The 19,116-nt window shown below is 39.4% G+C and overlaps 1 protein-coding gene across 5 annotated transcripts in view; it reads right to left on the reverse strand.

Annotated features, from left to right (window-relative positions):
• LOC137655690 (carboxylic ester hydrolase-like) overlaps window positions 1-19,116 on the reverse strand; it is a 156,579-nt gene that overhangs the window by 79,095 nt on the left and 58,368 nt on the right. For all 5 annotated transcript variants that reach the window (XM_068389656.1, XM_068389654.1, XM_068389655.1 and 2 more), the window contains exons 3-4: window positions 7,221-7,352; window positions 5,499-5,655 (exon numbers count right to left, since the gene is read on the reverse strand). In XM_068389656.1, the coding sequence (XP_068245757.1) occupies window positions 5,499-5,655; window positions 7,221-7,352 (289 nt within the window). The remainder of the gene's footprint in view (window positions 1-5,498; window positions 5,656-7,220; window positions 7,353-19,116) is intronic.

The raw sequence follows: 19,116 nt of genomic DNA on the forward strand, positions 1-19,116 counted from the left end.
CCCTGCTATACAGTGATATTAATAAGGCCGAAAGACAAAATAGGTAAAATAATAATAAAAATGACAAATTCGTAGATAATTTTTATTTTTCCTAACTATACAAACCTTAGATATTTAATAGGGGTATTACTTTCGGCGTAGCTGAAATGACGAGCCATTAATTTTTAACGAAGGTTTACTACCCACACCGCTAGTTAGCGGGGGTAGGGGAGGGTAGCTTGCTACACCCCCCCCCCCCCTCTCACACACTTGTGCTTGAGCTCACTTTGCTTGGAGGTAGGACTTCAAGGGGGATAGGGCTGGCAGGCAAGTTTGGTTAAATAGCTAAGGTTTGTATAGTTAGGAAAAGTACAAATTATCTACGAATTTGTCATTTGTTCCGTAACTGGAATACAAACCACGCTATTTAATAGGGTGACTCACCCATCAGGAAGGGTGGACTTCCCAGCCAGTCTGGCTTTTGGCTTTGCCCAAGGACTCCTTATTTGAGTGTGTAAGCACCCAAGAAATAAGAAGTCCCTGCACCTCGCTAGAACCTTGCTACGCAAGGTCTGCAGCCTACACAAGCTGTGTGTGAATGTATGAAGAAGTGTGACTCGTCCTAGAAAGTTGTTCTGAAGTTCTTTAGATGGAAACTTGTAGAATAGGACTTTCCCAATACCACCTCGTCAGCGTATGGGGACGTAACAGTATTAATCTTAATACTAGGAACACAAGGGAGCATGGTTTACCTGCAGTGGTTTCAGGTCAACTATGCAGAGAACCCAGGATTCTGCTTTCCCCAAGAGAGGGGATGATGAAGAAAAGAATAAGCGCCAGTCAAACCTTTTCATTCATGCAGACTAAAACCGGGTAACAATGCCCTCAACCTTCTGCTACTTGTCCAATAAGGAGCTTGAGGTTTTAAACCAGCTGTTGTGCAGCCACCACAGGACCGATAGAGAACGTATCGAGTCTCCTGTGGGTCACGCCTTGCAGGTAGTGGGATGTGAACATTGTTTGACGTTTCCACACACCAGCTTGAAGAACCTGCGTCACTGAAAAATTTCTTTTGAAGGCCAGGGACGTAGCTATGTCCCTGACATCGTGTGCTCTGGGGCGACGTGATGAGGGTCTGGATTCAGTGCCAGGTCAATGACCCTGCGAATCCATGCAGAGATGGTGTTCTTGGTGACCCTCCTCTTAGTCTTTCCTATGCTGATGAATAGTGCTGGCACATGAGGATGGGCTGCGGCTGTTCTTTTGAGGTACAGCCTCAAGCTCCTTATTGGGCATAGTAAGAGATGGTCTGGGTCATCTGTTACAGTACGGAGACTAGAAATCCAGAAGGAGTCAAATCGAGGATCTACTACTCCTGGATTCTGAGTCTTAGCAATAAACTTAGGGACGAAGCTGAACATTACCTCTCCCCATCCCCTTGAAAGGGCAATGTCCTACGATAGACCATGAAATTCGCTGACTCGCTTGGCCGAGGCCAAAGCTAACAGGAACACCGTCTTCCAGGTTAGGTGGCGATCTGATGCCTGGCGTAATGGTTCATAAGGAGGTCTCTTAAGAGACCTGAGAACTCGAACCACGTTCCATGGGGGAGGTCTCACTTCCGACTGAGGGCAGGTAAGTTCATAACTACTGTACGTATGAGTAGAGAAAGTTCTAGCGATGAGGATATGTCCATTCCTTTCAGCCTGAAAGAGAGACTTAAGGCTGAGCGATAGCCTTTCACTGCCGAGACTGAAAGGGGCATTTCTTCACGCAAATACACAAGGAACTCCGCTATTGTTGGAATAGTGGCATTGAATGGAGAGATACCCCTTCCACGACACCAACCACAGAAGATTTTCCACTTTGCCTGGTAGACTGCTGCTGATGACTTTCGCAGGTGTCCAGACATCCTGATCGTAACTCCCACAATGCGCGGTGGTATGCGTTTGCGGGGAGGGGAATGAGGCGATGGCAACCTTGCCGTGCGTAGTTCAGTAGTCTCCCGCACGGGAGGATATCGACGCTCACGCGAGGAAGAATAATGGCGCTCGCGCAAGGGAGAATATCGGGGCTCGCGCGCGGGAGAATGTTGGTGCGCGCGCGGATGCACGCGGGTGTGGTTGAGTAATCGCGGGCGCGCAGGATTACCACGTTGACTGCACAGGCACGCGGGAAAGAGTTCGCACGGATCTATACCAGCCGTAGGGCGCGCGCACGCAGAAGAAAGATCCCTGGCGAGCAGGCGTACGAGAGAATGTTGGTGCGCATCCTTCGGAGAGGATGGGCGAGCTTGCGCAAGGCGAGCGTGCGCAGGGCGCGCGCGTATCCTTGTGGATGCGCACGGGAGAACGCTGGCGCGATGGTACTAGTTGGCACGTGGGAGAAGCCAGCATTGCTGACTTCCCAGAAGTACTCCTATCAGTAGATCGTTGGCGCGCAGGTCTTTCCTGAATATGATGATGCACAGCATGGCGCGCAGGAGAGTTGGATGTTGGGCGCGTATGCGCGCGGGCAGGACTCTGATGGCGCGCAGGAGAGCACCGTTGTGCAGGAGGTTAATGGCGCACTGGTGGTTTGCGCGCACATGAGCGCTGGCGCGCATGTGAGTATTGGCGCGCAGCTGGGCGCGGGCGCATAGGAGAATGTTGGCACGTAAGTGCAGGGCGCACAGGCAAGACCTGGCGCGTAGGAGAACGTGGGCGCATATGTGCATGAGGGCGTGCATAGCGCGTGATGGAGCTATGCTCCTGTTGGAGCGTATGCGCATGTTGGCGCATACGCCCTTGATGCCCTGTGTTAGGGTTTAGTGCTGGGGCCTGACGAGCTACTAAGGAGAGTCCGTCAGGTCTCGTTGGCGGGTAGCGCGTATGTGGTTGGCGCGCAATAGCGTGCTTTGGTGGAGCCTTGTTAGGCCCATGTAGAAACGGTGACAGCAGGTCGGCAGGCCAGGACCAATGCAGGAGCAGTGATGGATGATTGGTCTCGAGGCTCCTCTGCGGTGGACTGCATCGATGATGTTGAACCAAAGAGGCGAGGCACCGCAGGTGAAGGAAGGCCTCTAAGGCGAAGAGGAAGGCGAGCCTTCCGACAAATGCGCTCTCTCGGAGCCATTGGTACAGCAAGCTGACCTTCTGCAGTCCTCCAAAGAGGAGTCTCTGTAAGTTAACTCCCCAAGGGAGAGAAACACTAGCAGGAGAGACTGACAATGGACTTAGTTTCTCCCTCGTAGGTTGAACAGGAACAGGAGAAACTTAGCCATCAGCTACCGTAGAGTTTGAAGAGGCAGAGGTGATGGGTGATACTGCAATGGATACCTCTGACACCACAACGTCGACAAGAGACAGAAGATCAACCTCTGACGGTGACGACGATTGCTTGACAGCGGCATCCAATCGGATGTAGTTAAGAAAAACCTCCTTGGAGGGCAAACCCGTAAGCCCCAAGGAGGACCAAAGCTGGAAAAGTGAGGTTAATGACATACCCTCCCCCGGGGGAGAAGTGGAGCTGCTTCTCTAGGGGAAGCAACGTCATCTCTCGAGTTCCGAGGTTGGTAAACAATACATCGGTCTACGCTACCACTCGACGGTCTCTCAAAAGAGACCAACCGAGTGGGAGCTTTGGAGGAGGTTTGGGTAACGGAAGAAGAGGCCTTGGGTTTTTCTCCTTTCGAAGTAACCTTCGAAGGAGAAATATCCCGTTTGGACTTCTTCCGTCGTCGCGAAACCCTCTCCCACTGGGAGGTAGACCACTCCCTACACTCACTACACCTGTTGTTGCCATCACACCGTTGGCCCCTACAAGAAGGGCCAAGGGCGTGAGGATCAGTCTCGACTGCCGACATGAATGTTCCACAGGGGCGGTCGGGAAACCCAGGGCAGGTGCGCATGATCGCATGCTAAGTTTTTCCGAGATTTGAACTGATCAGGATCATCCTATTCGCCAGTCATTCATCGGATTATAAATTGTCATAAATTTCTAGTTTAATTGTAAATTAAAATATTTTTTCATGACATAATTTTGCTTCTCCTTGATTTATGTTACATTGCTCTCTTAAAAATTGCTTTTCGAAAATGGCGATGAGGATGGGATACCATCATCACCTCTACCTTCGTCACTGCTTTTCTATGGACCTAAAAGACTGGCTATAAGTTGAGGTAAGGTTTGCATTAAGTGCGATGCATTTGCTTAGTAATTTTTCAACTATAGTTACGGTTTTATAACCTTCTGTCTAGCAACAAACTCATATATATATAATAAAGTCTGAAGGGTCTCCTATTAAGTTTTAAATTTGATCTTGACATTTACATTACGATTTTCAAACTGTTTATTGATCTAGGTTTTGTATTTTCCATAGATTAATATTAAACGTTCGTTTTGTTTCTAAGATTCCGCATATATGCACACATTGTTATGTTTGTAACCCATGACGTTTCCCATTTATAAAGTTTCTTGCTATGGGTTACAGATCCTTCGGATGTTTCGAAAATTAAGGGGTAATAGTGCGGACCAAATGCAGGTTCTCTGGCGGAGAGAGAGAAAGTCCACGCTAAGTTTTTCCGAGATTTGAACTGATCAGGATCATCCTCTTCGCCAGTCATTCTTCGGATTGTAAATTGTCATAAATTTCCAGTTTAATTGTAAATTAAAATAATTTTTTAAGACTTATAAATTTACTTCTCCTTGATTTATGTTACACTTCCCTCTTAAAAATTGCTTTTCAAAAAGAGGCCAACTTCACATATACAGAACTAGAAAAAGAAAAGACAAAAGCAATTAAATGGCTGCCATATGACGGCGAGGATGAGTGTGGACACGTCCGACCACCATCCGAGCCGAGAGCAAAGTGAGCTCAAGCACAGGTGTGTGAGAGGGGGGGCGGGTTTAGCAAGCTATCCTGCCCTGCGCACGCTAACTAGCGGTGTGGGTAGTAAACCCTCGTTAAAAATTAATGGCTAGTCATTTCAGCTATAGCGAAAGTAATACCCCTATTAAATAGCTAAGGTTTGTATTCCAGTTATGGAACAATAGAAAATTAAAGTATGACACAAATTGTTATTGCTACAAATATAAACAGCACTACTTTTATCGCTGTTAATTTAGTAATTATGATAATTATTACTATTATATGACATTTAATATAATATAATATAATATATATATATATATATATATATATATATATATATATGTATACTGTATATATATATATATATATATATATATATATATATATATATATATGTATATATATATATATATATATATATATATATATATATATATATATATATATATATATGTATACTGTATATATATATATATATATATATATATATATATATATATATATATATATATATATATATATATATATATATATATATATGTATACTGTATATATATATATATATATATATATATATATATATATATATATATATATATATATATATATATATTACTACCAATGTAGAATTATTAGGAGCCTCAATCAATTAAAAAAAATTATCACATACCTAAGTAACCAAGACGATATTGGGGAATAACAAGCACTACATTTCTTTCCATTAAAAAAGATTCCTGAATTGCAGCTGCTGATCCTGACACAAAAGACCCTCCATGGATCCACACAATTACTGGAAGTAATGCAGAGTTATTCTTTTTCATGCGTACCTGGAAAATGACGTAGAAATGTGAATAATAAGCTTATGAAAGCAACTAAGTAAAAAGTTACTACTCCGTTGAATAATGTATTCTTATCTCTTGCAAAATACCAAAGGAATCGTATATTTCCACATTTTACATAAAATACCTGAGTTCATTAAATGTTTAGAAATATCATAAGGAAGTGGTAAATTTTAAAGACTGAAACTGAATTAAGTAACGCATTTTGAGCGAAGCAATAAATCTATTTTTGGGTGAGATAGCCAAGTCATTCTGATGGAAGGTTCCTTTAAGTAGCTTTTTAGGGTATATTTGACTAGTGATATTCCCAGAGAATTTAACTTAAGGTCTCCAGAATTATAACTCCTGACACGAATATCCTTAAAGTTTCCTTTAAGGATATCGCAAAATATCAGGGGACGTTTTCTTGACACGCCACATAGCAATCTTCACCCCACATAGCATTTACACTTTGAGGGTGAAAGTGGCAAAAATAAAAAAGGAGCTGTTATTAAGGTTCCCTTCCTCCGTTACTGTTTGAATATGAATTATAGGTTATATCAGTGAGGTAAATTTGTGAAAGTGAATGGTCATATCAGTGGGATAATATCATGAAAGTGAATATAGGCTGATGACGGACTCTGCAGATTTGATCAGCTCATTTGAATGTAAACAATGCATGAGATTATAATTTGCTATGTTTTTAGTTATACAGTAAATACGATACTGTACTAAAATGTAAATATTACATGCATTATTATTGGATACAGTTTAAGTAAAAACCAGTTTATTTCAAATATAGCTGAATTTTTTACCACAGTAAATGGATATACACTGTACAGAGAGGTGAGAGCTAGGACCAGCTGGGTGTAGAGATAGGTAGTGGCACGCAGTGCTCCCAGTGTAAAGGAAAGTGGGCTATTTGAAATCATCGCCTAGCTTGAATTTTATCGCAATTTTTATGAGAATTTTTATTTAATAGGTATTGCATTTTTCTTGGCAATTCCAATTCTGTTGCCTACTATTAGAAATAAAATTCTTAATGTTGGGTAAACAATCACCACAAAGAATTTTTATTTTTTCTCCTTGGCCACGAAAAACTGAAACCGCAAAGCAAGAAACCGCGATTAACGATGCCCGACTGCATGCATTTTCTACAACAATGTAAACACTAATACTTTGTAAATATCAAGATTGTTTAATCAAGCTTGTAAAATTAATGAAAAAAAAAATTAAAAAAAATGTAAAATATACTTAGAATTCATTTAAAAAGATTTTTGTCATATTACTGTATGTTGTTTTTTGCAAACTACTAAATAACTAAGGTCCGTGGACCTACTGTATATACTACTGTATATGGTATAGTATAGATCCTACTTTCTGCTTCTCATTATGATATACAGTAAATGATATCAATGAAAAAGTTACCTTCAGATACCAATTAGTTTACAGAAAGTATTTTGCAGTGTAAAACATGAAAAAAGACTCAACTGCATTTGATTTTTCAGCCCAAAAGAAAATTTTAGTGCTTTAATGAATTCCCTTATAAAAGGAAATGGACAATTTGCACCTACCTGTGGAGTATAAACATAGAGATTAAGGCAATCTTCGGTCCCATCCATCATCCCAAAGGCAGCTTGAGCACATGGTTTTCCTGGTTGTGTTGCGTCGAAGACTCCGTCCCATTTAAATCCCGGTATTGTTGGCTAACACATGAAAGGGAAATGCTTCACATCAATAAAACTTATACACATTCAGAATGCTATGGAAATTCAATCTACTAATGTTTATGAAAAAAGGAGAAGGTTTTTGTTAAAAAAAATTACAATATCGATCTTATTACTACACTATACTATCGTAATTATCATGACGTTTTCTCCATGATATGGAATTTGTCTACAAATACTAGTTCAATTATGTTAATAAAAAAACAAAGAATATATGAACTGCCCAAATATTCAGGAATAGCCATGGCCAAGCCGAGATTAAGGTTCCCAAGGATTGTGCCATTTCATGTTTTTATTGACGTAAATATTATAATTGACTTAAAGAGAATGGAAAAAGACCTGCAAACAATACGAGAAAGCTCGGTTGAATGTGATTCTAAAAGAAATGCCTCTATAGTATATCAGTAGATATAAAGAAAGCACTGTGTGGATACAACTAACTGACTGGTTGAACGACTAAACAAAACAGAAGAAAAAAATGAGGGCAATCACAGTTATCAGCCTTATACATGAACATAAGGAGTATGCTAGAATGATACTGAAACCTGTGAATCATTCATGTAAACAATCAACCGGAAGGGTCACCACAGATCTGGAAATATCCAGCACAGTCTGTGCGTAATATGTACGTAGATCGTTAACACCCCTCTTTTTCTAAACTAAGATGAACACTTTATCTTACAATTAACAATACAATAAACTATTACTGTACCTACTTATCATCAAGATCTAAATTTCAGTTTCTACAAAAAATACTTATGCTGTAATTTACATAAGACATTTAGATTACAGTACATTAGACTTGATCATTTATATAAGTTAATCTTGATCAGTCTCTTTCCAGGCATGGACTTTGTTTTCCTGGGGGTTTTCTCTCCCTTTGAGAAAGGTCGTTCTATAATCGTAGGTTTTTCTGGTTGTCTTACATGTTTCATGCTCTTTGGACTTCCAGACCAATTGCTGTCACTGAGGTCAGGAGCATTATCTTCATAGGGGTGATGATCAGGTTAACTGCAGGTTGTCTTGCTAGGTATAGCAGTTTCCTTTTTGGTATTCTGGTATTTGTCAGTATTTTGGAGTTGTCCACAATCCTGGTAAAGATATGGATTGGGTTCTAGTTTAAATGCCCCAGATCTTAAGTCTCAAATCAACTTGTTTTCTGATATGTCTTCCATTCTAGCTTTAGATGAAGAATTTTCTTTAATCCAGTTGTTTTATGATTCTGCTTGCTTTCCAAGATCTCTCAGAATTGCCATTCTTCCTGGACACAGTGATTAATGCAAAGTTCTAGTAGTCTTTAGCTCCCTGTTGTATGACTTCTCTATCATTAACTTTTGCCGATAAAGTTAACGATAGGGTTGCTTACCTCCTATTTCATCTGTTTAACAGGCAATTCAGACAATTTTCCTGTCAAACATTGCTTCACAATGACTAACAGATTCTCGACTTGGTATACTTCTTTGTTCGAGTGCAGGATACATGTTCGAGCCTTTTCTAGTATTTCTACTGCTGCCTTCAACTTTCCATTTCCTTGCTAGTGATAAGGTGATAATGTTTGGTGGTCAATGTTCCACTCTTTGATGAAGTTTTGGAATTTGTGGCTAGTGAAATGTGAACTAATGTCACTCAACAGTCTTAAGTTTTTCAAATATAGCATATATCTTCTCGATTTTATGAGTAAGATTTCTCACTGTTGGATATTTCAGGAATTCATACTCAATGAAATTGGTGCAATAGTCAACAACGATTAGATAATCAAGCCCTTCAAGCTCAAATGAGTCACATCCAATCTTCTCTCAGGGTTGACTTACTAAATCATGTATAATGAGTGGCTCTTTCTTATTAGCTGTCTTCAGCTCTTGGCAACTTTAACAATCATTTGCCATCATTTCGACTTCTTTTAGTATTCCAGGCCAATACAGTTTCTATTGCTCACCTCATCGTTGTTTCTGGAGTACTGTGAAAAGACCCTTTCACCTTTATATATCATTTTTATATACAGTACTAATGTTTCAAAATTTAATGTTTTGGCTTTATCCACTACTTCATGTCTGAGCTCAGGCCAACCATGTAGGATATAATCTATCAGTTGTTGAGAGTGAATCATTTTCAGCTGCCACCTGGATTTTTTCCATCCTCTTGTGAGGTACATCTTGAGGTGTTAAATAAGCAGATTCTTGGATGTGGTGTATCACCTTGCACTTCCAAATATCTTTGACTTAGCTTATCTGCCACATATAACTTCTCTCCTTGCATCCATACAATTTCATAGTCATAGGGAAAAATAAAAAAAATCCTCATCATCAGTGATTGAACTCAGTGGTTTAGACAAAATAACTTCATATGGTTTAAGGAATAACAATTAAATTTTCATTGATTGTCTTCACAGAAGTGTGATGTCTAACAATATTTATTACTTTTGGGGGGATCAGAGTATACTGTGTCCCCCCTAACTCAAACTTTGGAGGGCCATCACCCACCCCAGAGTTACGCCCCAAGTACATTTACTGTAGTTGCACTTCCAAAGCTTAAGTGATGGATAGTGGGTAATGGAAGCGACTGGATCCAGCCCAAATTCTTTAATATGCTCCACCCACAGGAATTGTGTACTGCCCATCACCTTCTCACAGATGATTCATGCAAACAACAATAATAATAGAAAACAGTTAAAAGGTACTGTAAAATACTTTAAATAGTGACCCACGTAGCTGGCATGTGCAGCCCCTCCCACTCAGACAACTGTGATTGAGCTCACTTTGCTTGGAGGTAGGACTTCAAGGGGGATAGAGTTGGCGGGTAAGTTTGTATAAATAGCTAAAGGTTTGTATTGTTAGGAAAAATACAAATGATCTCCAAATTTGTCATTCGTTGAGTAACTGGAATACAAATCTATGCATTTATTATTAGGCTTTTGACTTTACCCAGGGGCTCCTTATCTTGATTAGGTTGGTACCAAATATAATGAGTCCCTAACACTTCGCTAAACCTTGCTACACAAGGTCTGCAGCCTAAGCTTGACTGTGTGTTGAAATAAGCAGTGCGACTGTCAAGGTAAAAGTTATTCTGAGACTTTGTAGGAAAAACTGTTGTAACCAAGACTTTCCCAATACCACCTCGCCAGGATATGGGGACGCAACAGTATTGACACAATACTAAGTGCACAAGGAGCATAGTTTACCTGCAGTGGTTTGAGGTTGTAGTGGTTTGCGGACTGTGGCCAGAGGTAGCACCCGAACTGCCTAGTGTCCGAATGCCGACCACAACCCGACGTTCACTACACAACAAATATACAATGGTGTAATACCCAAAAAAACCTAAGTAACAGGTCAAGAGAACAGAGCTCTGGGCACCACCCCTTGATTTATACTGGGCAAGGGGACCCAGCTTGAATCTTGGTTTGTATCATACCTTTCATTGGGCTAGCTGGATTATAAAAAGGATTTTGACGAAGGAAAAATCTATTTCTGGGGAGAGACCTGTGACGCCCGGTGAAAAAGTCCTTCTTTGTACTTTTTCTGATATAAATCTTCCAAATATACCAGAGAAAATTAAAAGCATGGAATGCAGAGGTTACAACCCTCGCGCGAGCACCTTGTTGGTGTCGTATATCTAACAAGGGCGTTTGTAAAACACTATTCACAGGCTGTCTTCCATTTAGATAATCCCTTCATCAAAGGGGGAGGGCCGTGACAGGCCCTAGAGAATACAGTTGGGTTACCCTACCGACACCTACCACTCGCGCTCACCAGGTCATCCTTCTGTTTTTGGACTTGCGAGCAAGTTGAATTTGTTTGGCCACAGTGTTTTTTTCGAAGAGTTTCTCGTTATTTCAACATGACTGACGTTGTGGATTATAAATAAAGGTATAAGAACATTAGGTGAAAGGGATTATTATAAGTTACTTCAAAGATTAAAAAAACAGTGGCTGAGTAGGGGAACTCAGTGGTTTAACCCTGGATAGGTACGGTGGGTCGTTTGCGACCCCGAGCGTCAAAAAAAAACAGGTTTTTCTCACGTGACTCACCCCTGTGACTGAATTTGTGGGTGATCGACCTGCAGGAGGTGTCTCCCCTACACGCTCTAGTAGTGTCCAGATGTGCATTGCTGTAGCTGTACTCCTTCCCCGATTTCTGAGACGCGTCGGGGTCGTTCGCGTCCGAGTTTACCCTTCTGAGGTAGTTTGCATAATTATCAAAGTTATTACGTATTATGAAATTGTCGTAGAATGGTGCAACTTGTATAGGTTATCACTTGTGGAAAGTCTTGGTGGATTGTTTGGCTACCATGTGCATGTTTTTTTTTTTAGTTAAAATGTCGTTCATCACCACGAGGACCATTTTACCGCGAGTGCCCCTTTTTCATTTTTTTTCATTTTTTTGCCAAGTCATTTTTCCGTAAGATATTGCCAAATAGTGTCGTAAAACTTTTGCTTGTTTAGTGTTGGAAAGTGTGTCTAGATGATCTGGCTACCCATGCATGACTTTGTTTTTGTCAGATACGACGTAGTTATTGGTATATTGGGTATTTAACTGCGGTTACCAATTTCTGTTTTTTTTTTCAATATTTGTAAAAATTACTACGTAGTAAGGAATTGCCGTATATTATTCATTTTTTTTTCATGTTTATGTGTTAGAAAGTGTGCCTTGATGGTTGGGCTAACACGTGCATGTCTTTTTTTTTATCTGAGATGTCGTATATTAGAATGTCGGGCATTTTACCGCGAGTGTCCCTTTTTAATTTTTTTTAATTTTTTTGCCAAGTCATTTTTCCGTAAGATATTGCGAAATAGTGTCGTAAAACTTTTGCTTTTTTAATGTTGGAAAGTGTGTCTAGATGATCTGGCTACCCATGCGTGATTTTGTTTTTGTCAGATACGACGTAGTTATTGGTATATTGGGTATTTAACTGCGGTTGCCAATTTCTGTTTTTTTTTTCAATATTTGTAAAAATTTACTACGTAGTAAGGAATTGCCGTATATTATTGATTTTTTTTTCATGTTTATGTGTTAGAAAGTGTGCCTTGATGGTTGGGCTAACACGTGCATGTCTTTTTTTTTATCTGAGATGCCGTATATTAGAATGTTGGGCATTTTTCCGCGAGTGCCCCTTTTTATTTGTTTGGCATTTTTTTGCTTAGTCATGTTACCGTAAGGAATTGGCAAGTAGTGTCGCAAAACTTATATTTTTATAGTGTTGGAAAGCGTTTCTAGATGATCTGGCTACCCATGCCTATCTTTTTTTTAGCCAGATATGGCGTATATATAAGTATGTGTTCGATTTTCCTGTGATTGCCATTTTTTCGTTTTTTCCCATTTCTTTCAAAATTACTACGTACTAAGGAACTATCACAGAGTAATATTTCATTTATATGTTTATTTGTCGGAAAATATGCCTTGATGGTCTGCCTAGCACGTGGCTGAAATTTTTTTTTTTCTGAAATGCCGTATATTAGAATGGCCATTTTTCCACGAGTGCCCCTTTTTATTTGTTTTGCATTTTTTTGCTTAGTCATGTTACCGTAAGGAATTGGCAAGTAGTGTCGCAAAACTTATATTTTTATAGTGTTGGAAAGCGTTTCTAGATGATCTGGCTACCCATGCCTATCTTTTTTTTAGCCAGATATGGCGTATATATAGGTATGTGTTCGATTTTCCGGTGATTGCCATTTTTTCGTTTTTTCCCAATTCTTTCAAAATTACTACGTACTAAGGAACTATCACAGAGTAATGATTCCTCTAGATGTTTATTTGTCGGAAAATTTTGTTTACTTTTTTTTTGATTGAATATCATCAAATTTTTTTAGCTAAAATATTGTTTTACATTTTTTTTTTCGATTTTATTTCCCTTCAAAAAAAATTTTTTGGGTCAGAATTTTAATTTTATAGTCGTTAAATAATCGACAATTATCCAGCAACCCACCATACAATTTTTATGCATATCCAATAATAATTAGATTAGTAAATAACACCTTGAAATTGACATACCCTTCCTACATTTCAAGTGGCAGATTAGGGAGTCTGAGTCAGTGTGGTTGGCGGCCATTTTGTGGACATATCCGAAGCGTAAGCTGCCCTATCTATATATATTCTTGTTCCCTATAGAATTTGTGATATTTTGGTATATTTTTACCTGCATAAATATCATATTATATATTAAATATATGTATTTTTTTACGAAATTTCCAAGTACTCAAAAAATTACCTTTAGATATGGCCCCTGATATAAATGTAATTTACAAAATAATGAAGATTTTTTTACATATTTCTATTTTAGGATAACATATGTTTATTCCCTAAAAAAGTTAGCCACTTCCTATTTCATTTGGGTACCCAAAAAAATTCATGAAATTTGGACAATTTTTTTTGGCCAAAAAAAGTTACCCTTTTTTTCTCATTTCAGATCTTCACCTCCATGGGTCTGACTTCATCCAAAATACATCAAGATGTGTCCTAAACATTCAAGAATCAATTCCTAAAAGGATTTGTGTATATATGTATAAACTTTTTTTTATGAATTTTTATGTCAGGTCTTTTTTTTTTCTACTTAATTTTTTAAAATATTTATAATAAATAGTTTTTCTGCAGATGAGTAGTATTTATCTTTACAGTTGTTTTAAGCATTCATTGAAGTTTTTTTTGGCAAAAGAAAAAAGGAGGTTACTGCAAAAACTGATTTTTCAAGAATTTTTTTTGGCGTCGGGGTCGTTCGCGTCCGAGTATACCCTTAAAGGGGTGTCCGAGGACCGTACCTATCCAGGGTTAAGGAACTGGAATGAGATGCTGTATTATAAAAAACAAGAAAAAAATATTTATCTAACCAAAACTGTTAGGATTACAATTACATTGACCCATCAATCCAAATAGAAAATTAAAGGCAAAATTAGCATCCCTTTACATCAAGCTTCAGCCACAGGATAACCAGATAAACAAATTTTGAAAAAGAATAAAATAATTTCTGGGTCGACCTGTGTTCGCCGGTGAAAAAGTCCTTCTTGTCACTTTTCTGATATAAATAACTTCCAAATATACCAGAGAAAGTTAAAGTATGGAATGCAGAGGTTACTACCCTCGCGCCAGCACCCTTAAGGGCGTCGTGTATAAAGAAAGGGCGTGTGAAAGCCACTATTCACAGGTCGTCTTCCATTTAGAGTATTCCTTCGTCAATATACACGAGGGGTGAGCCGCAACAGCGGTCTCAACCGCACCAACCTGAGCCACCCCACCGACGCCCGACACCAGCGCCATCTGACATCCTTCTGTTTTGGACTTGCCCGCAAAGACGAGTTTTTTTTTTTTGCCCAGTGTTTTTTCGAAGTGTTTGTCGTTAATTCAACATGACTGACGTTGCTACTTCACCTTTACCAATGTTAAGTACCATAGTTTGTTTTGACAGCTTATTGCAGTACCGTGCATTTGTTCTGTTTCCAGTAAGGTGGTTTTTAGTTTTGGAAGCGATTGGTCTGTCTCGGTATCGGCAGCCATTTTGGGTTGTGTTCGCTTCGGTAAATTTTCAAGTTATTATTGCCCATCTGGTACTCTGTCATCTAGGTTATATCACTTACGTTTTATGACCAATTTAGTATCATTATTTATTATTAGTTTTACTATGGCATTTATTTGCTAGCAAGTCCAATTTGGACCTACGAAGAATAGGGATTTAGTCTTTGTTAGTGTTGTTCTCGCCTCAGGATGCGCAATTTAGACTAAATCTTTGTTTATTGTTACGTTGTCGTTATTCTTCGTTCATGGTTATTACAATTACTAAGAAAAAAGCTATCAATTTTTTATTTTTCTTATCATACTATTGTGTGATGTTGGTTTTTTATTATGTAACCTTGAGAGCGAGAGCATAGAGTTCTCGTTTCCTGTTCTACAGATACGAGTTACGCCTTCCCTTGTTTTCTTTATTAGCTCGAGTAAGAGGGGTGGATTTCCCGTTTTCCATTTATTTACGATCACGAGTTATTCATGCCTTCTCTTATTATCCGAGTTGATGATATTACGTTTAATGTTATACATGTTTTATTGATGTGGTTACTGTTAATATAGCTAGCACTATTAATAGGTTACGTTAGTGTATGAGTCATTAATTGGGGTCGTTTTATGCCGACACCCTTAGCTCCGCCTAGAGTTATACTCCGCTATAATGGATACTCATTAGGTGAGAACTAGTCAGATATTTGGAGTGCAACGGTGAAATCCGGCTGAGGCCTTTTGCACACGAACCTTTGTCATGTTTGATCACAATTACACTATTACGGCCCCTTTTTTCATCGAATCTCCGGCTTCACTGGAGATAACACAGACATTCAGAATTGAGGTTAATGTTATCGTACCGATGACAGTCACGATATCACGATGACGGGCCTTTGTCACCAGATCTCCGGTACAAACAGAGATCAAGCAGACGTTCAGAACTGGAGTTAACAATGTGATACCGATGAAGATTATATTTTCATGTTACGTGGTTACTGATTATTAATATAATTTCTTAATATATTAAGGTGTTAGCTTTTTGATCAATCAGACAATAAGAAACCAGGGTATGAACCCTTTTTCATGAATAATCACAATATCGTTATTACGGTCCTTTTCATTGAATCTCCGGCTTAACCGGATATCGTACAGGCATTCAGCATTGAGGTTAATATTAAATTTCCTCTGATGTTCACGTTTTCACTGTGACGGACCTTTCTTACCGGATCTCCGGTGGCAACAGAGATCACTCAGACCACGGGTGGCCAATCTTTGGTTTTAGCTGTAAAGGAAAGGATTTAACATGAATACAAAGTAAACTGTACTTACTTTAATGAAACTTTGAATTTGCGTTGGTAATATTCATTAGCTATTCTTGAAAGTCCTAATGAAAATATATGAACATAATTAGCAATTTTAAAGAAAAGTCATTCAATTTACTATCTTGGGGTATAGTGCGTCACTTGTAATCATGAAATGCGCCACTGTTGGCGCATGCGCCATAGGTTGGCCACCCCTGACTCAGACGTTCAGAACCGGGGTTAACATTATTTTACCGATGAGGTTATGGTTACATGTTATGTGGTTACTGGATATTAGTTTTCTATTGATTCATCTGTTCACTGACCAGAGTCTCAAGGAACAGTAGATAGCCTCTCATGGCATGGTTGGTTTCGACCTGGCTTTTCATTAGAAGGGGCTAGCGTTCGGTTCCAAGTACTGAGTGGAAATTTATTGCTATTTGAACACGATTTTGTATGGATATTTATCCATAAATATAGGCATAATTAATTTATTTCTATTTTGAACACGATGTTGTATGGATATTTATTCATATTTATACATAGATAGAATTTAAATATATGCATAAATATAGGCATTTTATTAGCTATACGGCTGATCCCAGCCTGTGAATAGGATCACTAACCAAAGTTTCAAGGAACATCCAGACTTATGTCCCCTTTCTTTTACAGAAGGTCCGCCTACATGGTATGGTTCCCGGAGTCATGCACGTTCTGCTACGAGCTGTCCTCGCTACTCCGGACCCATGATGTAAGTTGGTTCTAATATGTTTCCTTTTGGTATCCTTTGGCGATGATTTAATTTGATCCGGATTAATGTATGCATTGCTTATTGAGGAGAACGGTCATCTCCTTCATCACTAATCCCCTCACTTCTTTCAGGCTGATGATGATTCTCTCCGGCCTGCAAGAGGCTCTCCGCCCTTGGGTATCAAGGTTTGGAAGGAATGCTCCATCTAGAGGTCCCTATCTACTCGGAGTGTCCTCTCTAAGGTTGGACGTCGACCCCACGGACGGGCAGGTAGGTGGGGATGAGTTTTGAGCCTTCAGCTTTGCAATTACCTGCGACACCGACCTAGGACCCTCAAAGGATCCTGATGTTCATGTTACCTTGCATAAAACCGTGACTGCTAAAAGCAACACATTCTAGGGAAAGCCAAGGGGCTATGACAGAGCTCAAAGATATGGTGGCAAGTCTGGTCACTCACGTTTACTAAGCCATCTCAAACCAACCACCCATAAGAAATATATAAATCTGTGAGACTACTGAACTACAATACTTTCCCCTGAATCACTACTGTCCTTTCAATATCCAGTTCACCACTAAACTGCAAAGTCACTTAAAATTATCATACTCTAAACGGTAAGGCCGCATACGATGCCGTGCAGGTCTCTGCAGGCCCACAATAACAATGTCTCAAAAATTTTGTCAACAACACGAGCAATCGCTAATGGCCGTATAATACATTGGTTGTGGTGTTATTCATTCAAACACATGATGGTACTTACAGTTCACAGGCAGTGAAAAATGAATACAGAGCAGACACCCACCACTACACACTGGTAATAGGCCATCAACCACATTCAGAATTGTTATGAGCAGTACTAGACAGATACTCTGTTCCTATATACTGTACATACAGTGGTCTCGAGTAAATTTCCCTTACAATTGGGAACTTCTGTTAACATAAATGTCTGCCGTATCTGTTCTTTTTTCTTTTCTTGATGAAGGAACCTATTCTTGTAAAGTACAGTACTTCTATTTACTCAAACTCTGGTTACACATTCAAACCCTACAGAGAGTAGGGCGTGCTGCAAAATGATATTTTAATTATAAAATAAATTTTTGAATATACTTACCCGGTGAATATATAATAGCTGCTGCTCCGGCGGCTCGACAGAAAACACACAAAAACTCGCGAGCGATCGCTATGAAGGTTGCGGGTGTGCCCACCAGCGCCAACTATCGGCCAGATACCGCATATGCATGTAAACAAGCCTCAATTCTTCTCATCCCGCTGCGTCTCTATTGGGGAGGAAGGGAGGGCCTTTAATTTATATATTCACCGGGTAAGTATATTCAAAAATTTATTTTATAATTAAAATATCATTTTTAAATATTTAACTTAGCCGTTGAATATATAATAGCTGATTCACACCCATGGTAGTGGGTAGAGACCAGAGTTAATTAAGTTTACAGCGTATATGCTTAGAGTTTTTGACAGTTATAACATAACAAAACCCAAATATATAGGTACCTGGTAAGGAAGTTGACTTAGACGATTACTCTGCCTTGTTAGTCTGTCTTCCTTACGAAGCCCAGCAATCCTCTTAGGATGCTGAAAGACTCCCAGGAGCTGAAGTATCAAGGGCTGCAACCCATACAACAGGACCTCATCAAACCCCTAATCTGGGCGCTCTCAAGAAATGACATTGACCACCCGCCAATCAACCAGGATGCGAAAGGCTTCTTAGCCTTCCGTACAACCCAAAAACAAGATTAAAAACATTTCAAGAGACAGATTAAAAGGATATTGGAATTAGGGTAATGTAGTGGTAGAACTCTCACCCACTACTGCACTCGCTGCAACGAATGGACCCAGTGTGTAGCAGTCCTCGTAAAGAGTCTGGACATCTTTTAAGTAAAATGACGCGAATACCGACTTGCTTCTCCAAAAGGTCGCGTCCATAATACTTTGCAGAGATCTATTTTGCTTAAAGGCCATGGAGGTTGCAATAGCTCTTACTTCGTGCGTCTTAACCTTAAGCAAACATCGGTCTTCCTCATTCAAGTGAGAATGAGCCTCTCGTATTAAAAATCTGATAAAATATGACAAAGCATTCTTTGACATAGGCAATGATGGTTTCTTAACTGAGCACCATAATGCCTCAGATCCACCTCGTAAGGACTTAGTACGGGCTAAGTAGAACTTAAGAGCTCTAACTGGACATAGCACTCTTTCAAGT

The sequence above is a fragment of the Palaemon carinicauda genome, chromosome 16 (genome assembly GCF_036898095.1).
Source record: "Palaemon carinicauda isolate YSFRI2023 chromosome 16, ASM3689809v2, whole genome shotgun sequence".
Taxonomy (NCBI): Eukaryota; Metazoa; Arthropoda; class Malacostraca; order Decapoda; family Palaemonidae; genus Palaemon; species Palaemon carinicauda.